This window comes from Cynocephalus volans, chromosome 2 (assembly GCF_027409185.1).
Source record: "Cynocephalus volans isolate mCynVol1 chromosome 2, mCynVol1.pri, whole genome shotgun sequence".
Classification (NCBI taxonomy): domain Eukaryota; kingdom Metazoa; phylum Chordata; class Mammalia; order Dermoptera; family Cynocephalidae; genus Cynocephalus; species Cynocephalus volans.
In genome coordinates, this window is record NC_084461.1 from 99,321,898 (window position 1) to 99,337,752 (window position 15,855).

General features: G+C 35.5%; 1 protein-coding gene across 2 annotated transcripts in view; it reads left to right on the forward strand.

Moving 5' to 3' along the window:
- Nucleotides 1-15,855, forward strand: part of YTHDC2 (YTH N6-methyladenosine RNA binding protein C2) — a 68,839-nt gene that overhangs the window by 27,744 nt on the left and 25,240 nt on the right. For both annotated transcript variants that reach the window (XM_063086153.1, XM_063086154.1), the window contains exons 11-17: nucleotides 6,797-6,923; nucleotides 7,134-7,199; nucleotides 11,709-11,887; nucleotides 12,130-12,226; nucleotides 12,310-12,397; nucleotides 12,485-12,565; nucleotides 15,377-15,459. In XM_063086153.1, the coding sequence (XP_062942223.1) occupies nucleotides 6,797-6,923; nucleotides 7,134-7,199; nucleotides 11,709-11,887; nucleotides 12,130-12,226; nucleotides 12,310-12,397; nucleotides 12,485-12,565; nucleotides 15,377-15,459 (721 nt within the window). The remainder of the gene's footprint in view (nucleotides 1-6,796; nucleotides 6,924-7,133; nucleotides 7,200-11,708; nucleotides 11,888-12,129; nucleotides 12,227-12,309; nucleotides 12,398-12,484; nucleotides 12,566-15,376; nucleotides 15,460-15,855) is intronic.

A 15,855-nucleotide genomic window follows, 5' to 3' on the forward strand; every position in this document is an offset into this window, starting at 1 on the left:
TGCTCTCACATTTCACATGCCATCCATTAGCAAATCCTGTTTAGGTACACTTGTCTCCTTCCTGTTCTTCATAAATGCTAACACATTTCTGTCTTATGGCCTTTGTTTTGTTGTTTTCTATGCCTAAAATGCTGTCCGCACAGATACTCACATGGCCCAGTGTCTACTTCATTTAGGTCTCTGCTTATGCATTGCCTTCTCAGAGAGAACTTTTCTGATCACCTTACTAAAATTGTACCCTTTTCTCACTATTTCTCCTTACTGTACTTTCATTATCTGACATCATATATATATATATATTTTACTACCTATCTCATTCACTAAAATGTAAACCTCATGGAAGCAGAAACATTGTCTGTTCACCGTAAGTGCTGAAAAATATTTGTTGAATAATATTACTTTTAAGCATCTCTCCCAAATGAGAGTCGAACGTGTTTAGTGACATGAAGCTCACTACCTCTCTTGAGGACAGTCTTTCAAATTTGGATTGTTTTACTTGCTAATTTTTAAATACATTGACATGAAATCTAACTATATAGCTTCTACCTTTTTCTGGGGTGATAATGAAGATATTTAGTATGTATTTATGCCTGAAAGACTTTCAGGTGTATGAAGATAGTTATTTTTCCTTTAAATTTTTTGTTTTCTGGGCTGACTATATATACCTGTTACTTCAACTATTCTTTAATACGAGGGGGTCTTCAAAAAGTTCATGAAGGATTCGTATTATCTTTTAATTCCATTTTTCTACGAATCTTTTGAGTATCCTCATATAACATGGAATCTAGTCCCTTCCTGTCCTGGTCCACTTTCTCTAGATATGTTCTAGTTTATCTTTTTTAAAAAGCATGATGTCCAGTTCTGAGTGTTAATCTTTTAGTGACCATCTTAGGATAGGATAGGCCTATATTAATTAAGTCTATGGTTAGTATAGCTCTTTGCCAACTACATTTGTCTGACTGGTTTATATTGTGTTTGAAAGTCCTAGTTCTTTTTTTTTTTTTATCTCCCTATCATGTACTTGTTATTTTTTGAATTTTTTTGAGCTTAAGACATTCTGTTTTTTAAAATTTCATCTTATAGTTAGATTTGGCCCATTGTTTCTGCTTAACAACTTTTTAAGAAAGTTCTCATTGTTATCCATTACATTAATAATCCTTCTCAGTTTATTAATTTGAGGGGCCTGTGTCAGTGACCAAGCATTGTGGTATGCTACAGAGGTCAATATTTGGGTGTGACTGTTTAAGTAGTTATAATCCTACACATCTACTACTCAAATCTCTTAAGAAATAGATGAAGATATTTTAACATTTCATATTCTTTGTAAATGTATTTTGGCTGCTGTTGATCTACTCTTTTTAAAGCTCATCATTTATTTTTAAAAAATAATTGATCAGTATTTGTAATTTTTTGTATTTGAAAGCATGGACATTTGTTCATCTCCAGTTTTCTAACATTCTTTTTTTTCTCTTATTTTAAAAAAGTATTTACTTGGAAGAGTTTAGCAATCTTTTGAAAGTTAAGAGATTTAAACTCTGAGACATGTTGCTTTAAAATATTTATGAAGCATTTTAAGTATTTAAGTATCATCCTTGGCTTTCTTCCTGATATTTATTTAGTGAATACTAGACTATTACTTTGATAATGGTCATATGGACCCATGTCTTTCCTCTTCTCTCCTGTATAGTTTTACACATTTCCCTGAGTCCACTATTACAATATCTTAGGCTATGTGAAGAAGACTAAAATGTTGTGGTAGTGCTATGAACAGTTATTGTTTTAGTCCGTTTTGTGTTGCTATAACAGAAATACCTGAGACTGGGTAATTTATAAACAAGAGAGATTTATTTAGCTTACAATTCTGGGACAGCTGCATCTGGCACGGGCCTCAGGCTGCTTCTACTCATGGCAGAAAGTGGCAGGCAGCCGGTGGGTACAAGCAGATCACGTGGCGAGAGGAAGCAAGAGAGAGAAGCAAGAGAGAGAGAGAGGAGGTTCCAGGGTCTTTTTAACAACAAGCTCTCGTGGGAACTAATATAGCAAGAACTCACTCATTAGTCCCTCCTCCCCCAGGGAGAGTATTAATCCATTCATGAGGAATCCGCCCCCATGACTCAATCAGTTTCCAACACTGCCACATTGGGAATCAGATTTCCACATAAGTTTTGGAGGGGACAACACATCCAAACTCCATCATTCCACCCCCTGGCCCCCCAAAACTCATGTTCCTATCATATACAAAATACAATCATTCTATTCCAACAGTTCCAAAAGTCTTAGCCTGGCCGAGCCCGTGGCGCACTCGGGAGAGTGCGGTGCTGGGAGCACAGCAGCCAAAAGTCTTAGCTTGCTCCAGCACCAACTTAAAAGTCCAAAGTCCAAAGTCTCATCTGAGACCAAAAGGAAAAGTCCTTCCAGCTGTGAACCTGAAAAACAAAACCAAATTTATCTATTGCCAAGATACAATGGTGGAACAGGCATTGGATACACATTCCCATTCCAAAAGGGAGGAAAAGGCCAGAAGAAAGGAGAAACAGGTCCCAAACAAGTCTGAACCCCAGCAGGGCAGACATTATGTCTTAAAGCTCCAAAATAATCTTTGACTCCAACTTCTGCATCCTGGGCACAATTGGGCATCTGGGCCCCCAAAGCATCAGGCAGCCTTGTTCCCACAGCTCTGCCAGGCACAGCCCAGTGGTCCGCGCTAGTGCCTGTGGCTTTTCCAGGCCCGCATTGCATGTTACCAGTGGGTTTGCAGTTCTGGGGTCCTGGGGGCAGCCCTGCTGCATTGGCTCTACTAGATATTTCCCTGGTGGGGGCTGTCTGTGGGGGCCCCGACCCCACTTTTCTGCTCAGCATTGCTCTAGTAGATGACCTCTGTGGTGGCTCTGCCCCTGTGGCAGGTCTCTACCTGGACTTCCAGGCTTTTCCATACATCCTCTGGAATCTGGGTGGAGGCTGCCACGCTTCCACTGCTCTCACATCCTGCTGGCCTGCAGACTTAACACAACGTGGACACCACTGAGGTTTCAGGTCTCTTCTCTCCAGGGCTGCTGCATGAACCACACTTGGGGCTGCTCCAGCCGGAGCAGCTGGGATGCAGGGAGCAGGATCCCGAGGGCAGCTGTGCCCCAGGTCTGTCCTCCAGGACAACTCAGTCCTTCTAGGCCTCAGGGCCTGTGATGGGTGGGGCACCCTTCCAGACTTCTGAAATGCCTTCAGGGCTTTTTTCTCATTGTCTTGGCTCTTAGCATCTGGCTGCTTCACTGCCAAGATAATGTCTTTAGCAACCAGTTTATCTGCTTCACCCTTGCATTTTTCTCTGGCTCTCCGTTTCTCTACCACATGGCCAGGCTGCAAATATTCCAAATCTTTACGCTCTGCTTCCATTTTAAATTCTGGCTTTACATCATGCCTTTGCCGCCATAACTCAGAGTAGGATTTTAGTAAAAGGCGAAAGATTTATACGATCTGAAGAGAAACCAGAGTGTAGAGTAGGATTTTAGAAGTAGCCATGCAGTGTCCTTAATGCTTTGCTGCTTGGAAATTTTCAGCCAAATGCTCTGGTTCACAACTCTTAAGTCCCACCTTCCACAAAGTCCAAGGGCACAGACACAATGTGGCCAAGTTCCTTGCTATGGTGTAGCAAGGGTTATCTTTTGTCTATTTCCCAATAAGTTCCTCATTTCTATCTGAGACCTCATCATCTGCCTGGACTTTACTGTTTACGTTTCTATCAACATTCTGGTCACAACTATTTAACCAGTCTCTAAAATCTTCCAAATATTCTCTCATCTTTTTGTCTTTTTCTAAGTCCTCCATACTCCTCCAACCTTTGCCCATTACCCAGTTCTAAAGTTGCATCCACATTTTCAGGTATCTGTATAGCAACACCCCACTCCTCGGTACCAATTTTCTGTTTTAGTCCGTTTTGTGTTGCTATGACAGAAATACCTGAGACTGGGTAATTTATAAAGAAGAGAGGTTTATTTGGCTTATGATTCTGGGACAGCTGCATCTGGCATGGGCCTCAGACTGCTTCTACTCATGGCGGAAAGCGGCAGGCAGCCGGCAGGTACAAGTAGATCACATGGCGACAGGAAGCAAGAGAGAGAGAGAAGGTGCAAGGGTCTTTATTTTTTTAAATTTTTTTGTCTTTTTGTGACTGGTAAGGGGATCACAACCCTTGGCTTGGTGTCATCTGCACCGCGCTCAGCCAGTGAGCGCACCGGCCATTCCGATATAGGATCCGAACCCGTGGTGGGAGTGCCGCTGTGCTCCCAAGCGCCGCACTCTCCCGAGTGTGCCACAGGGCCAGCCCTGCCAGGGTCTTTTTAAGCAACAAACTCTCGCAGGAACTGATGGAGCGAGAACTCACTCATTAATCCCCACTCCCCCGAGGAGAGCATTAATCCATTCATGAGGGATCCACCCCCATGACTCAATCAGTTTCCAACACTGCCACATTGGAGATCAAATTTCCACATGAGTTTTGGAGGGGACAACACATTCAAACTCTATCAGTTATTTACTTCCCATCTTTTTATTTCTTTTCTAAAATCTCCATCCTTAATTGGCACCAGAGTTGATAATACTTCATATGATCCAGGAAACCATGGGCTTCATAGATTTCTTTTTGGTACCATTATTTCCCCCATTTGATCCTGTAGAAGCAGCTAGCAATTAGTAAGAGTAGGCATTCTCTGTCATGCCTATTGTACTAGTCATCTATTGCTGCATAATAAATGATTCCAAAAATTAGCAGCCTAAAACATTTATTATCTCACATAGTTTCTGAGAGTCAAGAATCTGGAATAGTTTAGCTGAGTGGTCTGGCTCATGGTCTCTCATGAGGTTGCATTTAAACTACTGGTAGGAGCTGCAGTCATCTGAAGGTTTATTGGGGCTGGAGGATCTGCTAAGAAGGTTCACTCACATGACTGTTGGCAGGAAGCCTCAGTTTCTTCTTGGCTGTTGGCAGTAGGTCTCAGTTCCTTGCCATGTGAGTCTCTCTTAAGGGCTGCCCTGTTCTCCTCATGATGTGGCATCTGGCTTTTCTGAGAGTGAGTGATTCAATAAAGAAGGAGAAAGAGCAAGCAGGAAGCTATAGTTACTTTTTATGATCTAGTCTTTGAAGTTGCACACCACTACTTCCATTTTATTCCATTCATTAGAGTGAGTCACTTATTCTACTTCATACTCAAGGAGAAGGGAATTAGGCTTCACCTCTTGAAGAGAAGGGTATTAAAGAATTTTTGGATGTTTTAAAATTCCCACATTTATTCATACGCCTGTGCTCAAAATACACACAATTTGGTACTATTTTCCAAGTCCATGAATTGAATATTTAATTGAAGCAGTAATTCTCATATAGTGAGTATATAGATCATAATCAATTGTAAACCTCTTTAAAAATACCTGGCCATCCCAGACCGACTGCATTTAAATCTAGAGTAAGGCATGGCTATCTCTGCTTTCAAAAATATGAAGTTGGGCTGGCCAGTTGGCTCAGTTGATTAGAATGCAGTGTTGATAACACCAGGATCAAGGGTTCGGATTCCCATACCGACCAGCCGCCTAAAACTAAAAACCCAAAAACCAAAATACAAAGCAACATAAAAAATAAAAATACATGTCATTTTACATTCGTCTAAACCTGTAGAATATACAAAACGAAGAGTGAACCCTAACTGTAGACTTTGGGTGATGATGTGTCTGTGTAGATTACTCATTTGTAACAAATGTACTGCTCTGATGGGGGATGTTGATAATGGGGGAGGCTGTGCATGTGTAGGGCAGAGGGGATGTGGGATATCTCTGTACTTTCCTCTCAAGTTTGCTGTGAACCTAAGACCTGGTCTAAAAAAGTTGTCTTAAAAAAAAGCCTGAGGTAATTCTCTTGTAGTCTCCTCCCCACTTTAAAAGCCACTAATCTGTACTGATAATGGATACCAGGTTTTAGAGTGTGATAATATAATATAATATATATATATATAATATAATATAATGAGGATAATTGGGTATATATGAGGAGTTAAATTTTTACTTTTATAATTATGTTAATTTTTACCACTGAGTTTCCCACCGCCCCCCCAGTGGTGAATTCTTTCTGAAATTACCAATTTTGTAGTTTAAGCAAATTAGTGCTAAGGAATTGTACTGAATTTCTTAAGAAATATGAGGGTACTTCAGAAAGTTTGTGGAAAAATAGAATTTAAAGATAGTATGAATTTTTCCATTAACTTTTCAAAGTACTCTCGTATATTCTAAGAAGATACTTTCAATAGAGCTTTAATTATTTTTTTTGATGGAGGATTTTATGGGAAGTAAACTTTCTGCCAATGTTATTCCCATTAAACATCTTGGAAAATAATAGCCTGGAATGATGGGGGATTAAAAGCAAAACAAAACAACAAAAAATTGTCTTGCACTTTGCATTTGAAGCTCTTAAGCATTTGTTACTAGTGAATTAACTTTTTAAAATTAGTAGCTTTCCTTTTCTGTTTTAATTATATAGGTCAGCTTAAAACATTTTAACAACTGTCTTTGCTTCTCTTGCCTTCCAACTGACAGTCTATTCCATCCTGTTTATACTAAGGGCATATCAATAACAGAGTTCCTTGGATGATCTGAGTTAAGGGTTATATAATGCTGTTATCATATAGTTAAAGGGGAGGAACATGTCCCAGGTTACTTCTCCTGACACTCTACTCTGCTATTAATTTTTTAAAAAAATTAAAACGGTTTTAAATAATTTGGAAATTTAACAGTTTTATTTATCTTTTTCTTCTTTTAGTTGATTACAGACATAGTGAAACCAGTGCAACAGCTCTGATGGTTGCTGCAGGACGAGGTTTTGCAAGTCAAGTAGAGCAGTTAATTAGTATGGGAGCCAATGTCCATAATAAAGCATCAAATGGCTGGTAATTTTAAACTGCATCCATTCCTTGTTTATCTTTGTATAGTTACACATATCTTTTTTGATTTCTTATGTTTGTCTTTATATTAAAAACTATAGTGTAATAATTGCTGGTACATATTTAATGAGTGAATAAATAACTTTGAGTGACTAGTTTTATAATTTTGAGAACATTATTTCTCTGTCTTAATTTGATGTCTCTGAATTTTGGTAGGATGGCTTTAGATTGGGCTAAACACTTTGGGCAGACTGAAATTGTGGATCTTCTAGAATCTTACAGGTAAAACTTTATACTATGTTGTTAACTAATTCTACTTTCTTTAAAAAAGCTTAGCCATGTAAATCATGGAATATACAAATGTAGTCTATTTATAATCTGTTATCTGGAGTTTTTCTGTAATCCTAAGGAATTTTGGTCTGACTTTTTTTTTTTAAGATTTTTTTTTTTTTTTTTTTGTCTTTTTGTGACTGGCCGTACCGTGCTCAGCCAGTGAGTGCTCCGGCCATCCTTATATAGGATCCGAACCCACGGCGGGAGCACTGCTGCGCTCCCAGCGCCGCACTCTCCCGAGTGCGCCACGGGGTTGGCCCTTTTTTTAAGATTTTTAATAAATCTACCATATAACATCGATCTTACCATATAATATTGATCTTATTTATTTTATTTGGAAATCTCAGAAGAGGGACTTCTAGTTAGACATGCTAGATACAACACATGTATTTATCTGTGCATTTCCCTAAAACCTTGTTAAAATGACAAAGAAGGAATGTAAAACATGTAAACTTGACAAAGTCAAAGAGAGTGGAAGAGGACAGGGCAACTGATAAAGGTGTTAGTAAATTTTTGGATGATAGATAGCAAATTGATCAGTGGTAATTGATTTAGCAGCACTGAGAAAACTCACAATGACAATGAGAAACAAACTCATTTTAGCTTTGAAACACCTTAGAGTCTCATTCAACTACTGTTTCATGAAGCAATGAAAGAAAGGGCTAAAAAAATAGCAGAATTGGTTGAATTTCTCTGTGGTGAATATTTAGATCTTCAGCTGCTATTCTCCCGTGCCATAAGATGATATCCCTCCCCCACCTTTCAGGAAATGGGAGGTTTATTAAAAAATTAAGCCATAGAGCCTTTGGCCATAGAGGCTTTGGTCTGGGGGTTACCAGGCACAATAGGAGAGTGGAGGTGAGTATTGAACAGCAAAGGGAATTAAGTGAAAGTGTACAGAATGAAAGTTGAGATACCATCCACTCCCTTTTCCTGCTTTCCACTGTCTCCTTTTTCTGTTTGAAGTTTATGTTCATTGGTAGAAAACTTGAGAATTCTTTCCCAGCGTAGAGAAAAGATTTAGAAATGATCCAACAACCCCCACCTGTGCACCCAGCTGATCCAACAATCCCCACCTGTGCACATGGAGATTTTCAGTGATTTACTCTTTAAAAATGAACAAACTGCCAAGGATATGGGGAAAAAGCACCCATAAATCAAACAAACAAAACAAATAACAGTAGCAACAAAAACCCCTAGAACTTGGATGAAACTAAGCATCAGTGGCCAGAAGAAAACTTATAAAGAAAATTGTAATAGAAAAGATATTGCATTCATGAAGCTAGAATTTAGTAAGCTTCTTGTTTCCTTTGTTCAAGAACAGTGTGCTGATATAGCAGATGTTCTGTGAATTTTGTTGAATAAACAAGAAAGAGCTCTTATAAATTAAAAATGTAGCTGAAAAAAATTCAGAAGGGTTGCAAGATAAAGTTGAGAAAATTGCTTACAAAGCAAAAAATATCCAAGAGATGGAAAATTGTAGGAAAAAAAAGATAAGAAAATTTATATCCCATGTACCCTTTATCAAGAAACTGTTAGAGAAGTGCTCCACAAAAAAGAAAGTTAAAAAAAAAAAAAAAAAGAAAACACATAGAAAAGCATTGTAGATTTAGCAGTGGACAGATGAAAGGAATGCTCATGTTATTGGTGCAGAGGAGTGTTATCATGACAGCTATCCAGCAGACCTGGTCCCGTAGGAACAGGAGATGGCAAGATCCAGAATGGAGGATCCTGAGGGGAAAATTTTTTTACCTGACTGTGTTAAAAAGCTTTATGAATTTGTTGGAGAAGTTGGGAAGGATTATTGATCAATTCACAGCAAACTAAGCAAATAAAAATTAGATAGTAATGACTCTGGGAAAAGCAAAAATTTATAGAGTAAAAGAGATGTAATCATAGTTCACTATTTGGCTAAGCAGTAAATAATGTTTACATAGTCATAGTAAAGTAAAGGCTGATAGAAGATTTAATGAAAATGGTAGGAATTTGTGTGGGTGGAAAGTGTAGGGAAGTGGAGGTGGTGGCCTCATTTTTCATTAGTTGGAGGTTCACGGATAATGACTAACTTGTTAAATCAGTAAATATCAGAAGATGCATATTGCTTAGAAATATGGCATTAAATCCTAAAAGAAATGGGTAAAACAATTGAAAAAGGTCCCAGGCAGTGTGACTAGAGATTTCTGTTATAACTTCTATAAAACTGTTTATTAACACTATGTACTGTTTTGATTAAAAAAAAAAGAAAGAAAAGTCAGAAGGGCAATACTTTAAAAATCCTATGAAAACAATCTAATTATCTTTTAGATTTTAGATAAATTTAGATATTAAGATAAATTATATAGAATTTAGATTAGATATTTAAAGAAACCTTTAAATATCTAATGTATTTTATAATACATTGATAGCTTCTACCTGTTTTCAACCGATAAGAGTCTAAAAAGGGAAAAATGGAGTTTGAAGTTAAAATATACTCATCTTAAAACATCTATTATTGAAGAACATATAAAATGTTTCATTGACTAGTGTTTTTGTATTTAATTCTTTAGTTATAGTTTCAGACATTAGAAGAAATAAAATGTGTGAAGTATGAAATTAATTGTGTCATTTTAATTGCATTAAATGATAATGTAGGTTACAGATTCTCAAAATTCTTTATAGATTTAAATGCTGATTCTGATAATAGTAGGTTTTGTTGTCATTTCAATAATAGCACCCAGGACTTGTAATCCTTTTAGTGTGAACACTGATTGTTCCAGACATTCTTAAGGTGTTAAGTATGGCTCATTAGACATTATAGATTACCAAGTAAACAGTTATCTGGATAATATTTTAATTATCCTGGCTAACTGGGCTTTCTTTTTATTCCCTAGATCATTGCATTATCAATTATAAATTTCAAATATTTAAATTAAGTGTATTATTATGTTTACTAGATTATCAATAATTGGTATCTAAAGTTTATAGTTTTAACAGAGAATATAATATTTTCTTATACCTGTTAAAAAGTAAGAAACAATAAACAGAATGTTTTGACGTGGATCTTGAAATTCAAAATAAAAAATTATAAAGTTGTATAAGTTTAATATTTTCCCTATTGAAAACAGCCTTATGTTATTTTTCTGCTAAGCATTTTAAGAGAGATTGAGCTGAACTGAATTTTCTACACATCCTATTGATAATTACTAGTAATGGCAATAGTTAATATTTTTACATACAGGATTAAGAAACAAGGCATTTATTTCAGTAATTTATGATGATTCTGGCTTTTGGAAAACAACATAGCTACCTGCTTTTAGTGTAGAATTACCTGATTAACAGTTATGTTAAACTGGTACTTATAGAGTTTTTTTTTAACGTTCATCAGAATATTGTTTATTATAATGAACAATTAGAAACAACCTCTTAAGAAAATATAAATGATGACCAAAAGTTTATGGCTTCTGACAGTTTTATTGAGATATAATTCACATACCACATAATTCCCCCATTTATGTGCACAAACTAATGATTTTTTGTATGTTCACAGACTAATGAAATCCTCACCATAATCAATTTTAGAACATTTTTATAACTGAGAAAAGAAACCTGTAGCTGTCATTCCCTATTTCCCCTCAAACGTCTCAGCCGTAGGCCAACTACTAATCTACTTCCTGTTTCAATAGATTTTTCTATTCTGTACATTTCATATAAATGGAATCATATGATATGTAGTCTTTTGTGATTAGCTTTTTTCATTTAGCATAATGTTTTCAAGGTTCACCCATTTTGTGCCATTCTTTTTATGACAATAATATTCCATTCTATGGCTATACCACAGTTTTACACATTCATCAATTGATGGACATTTGGGTTGTTTCCACTTTTTTGACTATTATAATACCTGTATGATCAATTGTACACACATTTCTATGTGGATATATATATTTTTTCATTTTTCTTATATATACAGCTCGGAGTGGAATTGCCAGGGCATTTGATAACCCTATACTATTCTTTTGAAGAACTGTCATGTTGTTTTCCAAAGTGGGTACACCATTTTATATTCCCATCAGCAATGTATGAGGGACTTAGTCTCTCCACACCTTCTGCAACACTTGTTATTATCTTTCTTTTTTGTTGTAGTCATCCTAGTGGGTGTGAAGTGGTATTTTATTGTAGTTTCAGTTTGCATTCTCTGATGACTAATGATGTTGAACATTTTTTCATGTGTTTGTAGGTCATTTGTATATTTACTTTGGAGAAATGTCTTCAGATTGTGTTTTTCTAAAAGAACTTAGTGCCAAATTTTACACTGAATAATGTGCTTGAAACCAAAACATGTATTAGATTATAGTTATCACATTAAGGATCACTTACCTTCTATAGGATATATTGGAAATTTGAAGAAGGACAAAATGGGAATCATTGGCATTTAAGGGTTACTCTTTTTAATGAAAATTGACTTGGTTTTTTTTTTAGTGCTTCATTGGAATTTGGAAATCTAGATGAATGTTCTCTGGTTCAAACAAATGGAACTGACCTCAGCGCAGAAGACAGAGAGCTCCTGAAAGCTTATCATCATAGTTTTGATGATGAAAAAGTAGATTTGGATTTGATCATGCATCTTCTATACAATATCTGCCATAGTTGTGATGCTGGTAAATAAGTATTATCTAAAATAAATGGAACAAAATGTATACTTTGATCTAACAGTTTTTTGAGTGTACAAATTTTTGTATAATTGCATTGATGGTAATGCATGAATAGTCTCATAAGTATTATCTTGTAAGTATGATAGTTTTCCAGTATTTGAAAACATGTGATATAGTTCCTCATAATTTGTCTGTTGATTGCCTCTGATTTCATGAGATTTAATGTGAAAAAATTATTCTTCCTCAAGGTGCAGTATTAATTTTTCTGCCTGGATATGATGAAATTGTTGGACTGAGGGATCGCATCCTGTTTGATGACAAGCGGTTTGCTGACAATACACATAGGTAAAAGTTTAAGCTTTATGTTTGTTGCTTAAAATAATAGTCAAGTGCTTTCGTATTACAGTTCCTTTTTCACTTGTCAACAGGTATCAAGTTTTTATGCTACATTCAAATATCCAAACATCCGATCAAAAGAAGGTATTAAAAAACCCACCTGCAGGTGTTCGAAAAATAGTAAGTTTCATAAAATCTCCTTTTTTCAGTTTTTATTAGTTATTGATCCTGATTTCATATAAACTGTAAAATAATATTCTATTGCAGATCCTTTCCACTAATATTGCTGAAACCAGCATCACAGTCAATGATGTTGTCTTTGTTATTGATTCTGGTAAGGTGAAGGAGGTATGTTTGGATAAGTTATATTTTTACTTAAGTGAAGAAGGTTAAGTTCCATTCCAACAAATGCTTTTATAAGCAGAATTCACTTTAATGGAAAAATTTCTGGTTCTATATTAATTTAACATAGTAAATGTTGATTTCACAAAAGTAAATATTCTACCTTAAATAATTTAGTATACAGAATCTATTTTGTTTAAATAGTACTAAGAAAGTAAAGAGCTTGGCTAGTTTTAGTGAAAATTTTGTCACACAGTATGGGAATTCAGTTACATATTTTCTAAGTTTTCCTCTTACCTGTGGGAATGGACTGTGTCCCTCTTGTTCATTGTTATATCTCCAGTACCTCACATATAGCAGATGTTCAAAAGATGTTTATTTTAAGAGAAACATGCTGAAAGAAAGCAAACAAATATATAAACCAGGGGTCAACAAACTATAGCCAGCAGCCAAATCAGACTAACACCTGCTTTTGTAAAAAAAAGTTTCATTGGAACACAGGTACATCTACTTTTTTATCTATTGTCTATGGCTGCTTTCACAGTACGATGACAGATTTGAGTAGTTGCAACAGAGACCCTTTCAAAGTCTAAAATATATTTGGCCTTTTACAAAAGTTTGCCAACACCTGATGTAATAAAAGGCAGCATTTATTTTTTTTTAAGTATTGGAATGCCCAGCAATTCTCGATGCTCCTAACTTTTGGTAGATTCATTCGCTGAAAGAATGAAAATGATAGAGATAGTTGATTTTTTCAAGGAGAGAGAGATTATTCATGTAGTGGAAGACAAATTATTGTATTTAGTGGATGTAAATGATCACTTTTTAGTGTGAAAAAAATTAATTGCTTTATAGTGTTTTCAAGGTAGCTCTTAGAAATATCTCATAGAAAATAAAATTTTATTATAAAATTTGGCTATATGCATTATCATTAGATGCTGTAAAGGAGGGATAAATTTTATTTTTTTTATAGTAGGTCAATAATGAATATTATCATTAAAAGTCTGAATGGCGAACCAATGAAAATACAGATTTTATTGCCCTAAAATGATCTAAATGTGATGAAGGGGGTTTTGAATATTTTAGAAGTTGATACCTTTAGGAGTTATTTATTTTTCAGGTGAACCACAGTTTTAACATGGTGGTAGTGTCAAAAGCTATTTTACATACAAAACTGACAAATGTATCATTTTATAAAAAAACCAAATAAACAGAATATTTTCTAAAAATTCTATGATTGAATTATTATGAGAATACATTTTTATTTGCTCTATGTATTTTATGGGAGGGAAAGTTAAGTCACTGAATGAAGTATGTATTCTTTTTTTTTTTTCTTAATTTTATTTTATCGATATACAATGTGGTTGATTATTGTGGCCCATTACCGATACCTCCCTCCCTCCTCCCTCTCCCCCCTCCCTCCCGACAATGTCCTTTCTGTTTGCTTGTTGTATCAATGAAGTATGTATTCTAGTTAGAAATACATTCTTTTAAAATTATTTTTATATTTATTTATTTATTTATTTTGACCAGTAAGGGGATCGCAACCCCCGGCTCAGTGTCGTCAGGATCATGCTCAATCAGTGAGCGCACCGGCCATTCCTATATAGGATCTGAACCCCTGGCCTCGGTGCTATCAGCACCGCACTCTCCCGAGTGAGCCACGGGGCCGGCCCTAAAATTTTTTTTATAGTAAATTTTCACTGTAGTTCCTTTGAGGAAGTATGAGGGTAGTAATAGTTCTTTTTTTTCTTTCTCCTTTATATTTATTTTTTTTATGTGTGTGCATACATGTGCATATTTTTGAAAAAAGTGATATAAAACCATGGTAAAAAAAAAAAACCCTTTAAATTTAGAGGCAGTCGCTATTTACTGGTTTTTTTACAAATCCTTCCAGTGATATCTACTAATATAAACATTTTTATACCAATGGGTCTTTCTGGGTGCAGTGTTCTATTGCTTTTGTCAGTGAAGAGTATATTGGAGGTGGCTCCAGAGCAGTATACAAAGCCCCATTTTGTGGATTTTATTAGTTCCATGGAATCAGGTGTATGTTTTTAAAGAAAGCTCGACTGAGCCCTTGGACCTACCTCTTCCATTTCAGTCTACTCCCGGGGCCAGGCACTTCCTCCCACCATGAAGACCAGGGGCCTCTTCTGCCTTGCTGCCCACAGGGGTCTGTCCTGGGAGGTGCCTCCCTGGGTCCTCTCGCCTCTCCTGAGCTTCTGGTGTGTTCTGACCTTTAGCTTGTCATGTTGGGGTTCTGGTGCCCACATCCCATTCAGGATAGGCCAACTTCCTTAGTAACTCAGCAGGAGGTAAAGAGGGAGAAATTAAAAATTCTTCACTTGATAAGATTAGTTTAGTGATTGTAGTTACTCTTATTCCTCCAGATCAGTTCCCTGGAAAGTATTTGAGAAAATATCTTACCTTTGATTATGCTTATTGCCCACAATGATGTAAATCTTATAGAAAAATGACCTCAAGAGAATAAATCAGTTCTTTCCAATCTTAATGTCTTATGAGAACTGGCTGCCATTATCCAACTGTAACAGAGCAACAGATAGCTCAGCAAAACACAGAATGGGGAAATTTTACAGCTCTTCTAAGTTTTAGTTTTGTTTTCATTCTTTTTTCCTTAGATAGTTTGTAACCAGAAGATCTGAATTTTTTTAAATCGGTACTTTGTTCTAGTTATTTAATCAAGAAGGTACTTTGAATTAAACTTGGCATGTTAAAATATGTTGGTACTGTTTCTTGCTATTTCCTCTTAAATACTTTTTATGTTTTAATATAAAGGTGATTTAAATATTACAGAAATCCTTTGATGCACTGAATTTTGTTACAATGTTAAAAATGGTATGGATTTCCAAAGCTAGTGCCATACAGCGAAAAGGCAGGTAATGTATATTTAATGTACGTCCATTCAATTGCCTGTAAAATGGAAACATTTTCATATATTTACATGGAAACATGTATTTATTATATGTTCTACTTTCTATGTTAGTCTTAATTTTTATATTATTTTTGCAAAGCAAACCATTTTAATATTTTTTAAAAAGTTGAATTTAGGTTATGTTAAAATTAAAAATATTTGCCTAGTATAATCCACAGATGTAAGAAGCTTAAAAAACAAAAACAAAAGTAAAAATTCTATATATTTGCAATCTGTCAGGACAAAGGGCTAATTTCCTTATTATATATATATATATATATATATATAAACTCTTTAAAATCAAATAAAGACCAGCAATACAATTAAAATGGATAAAGGACATAAATAGTAATCTCACTAA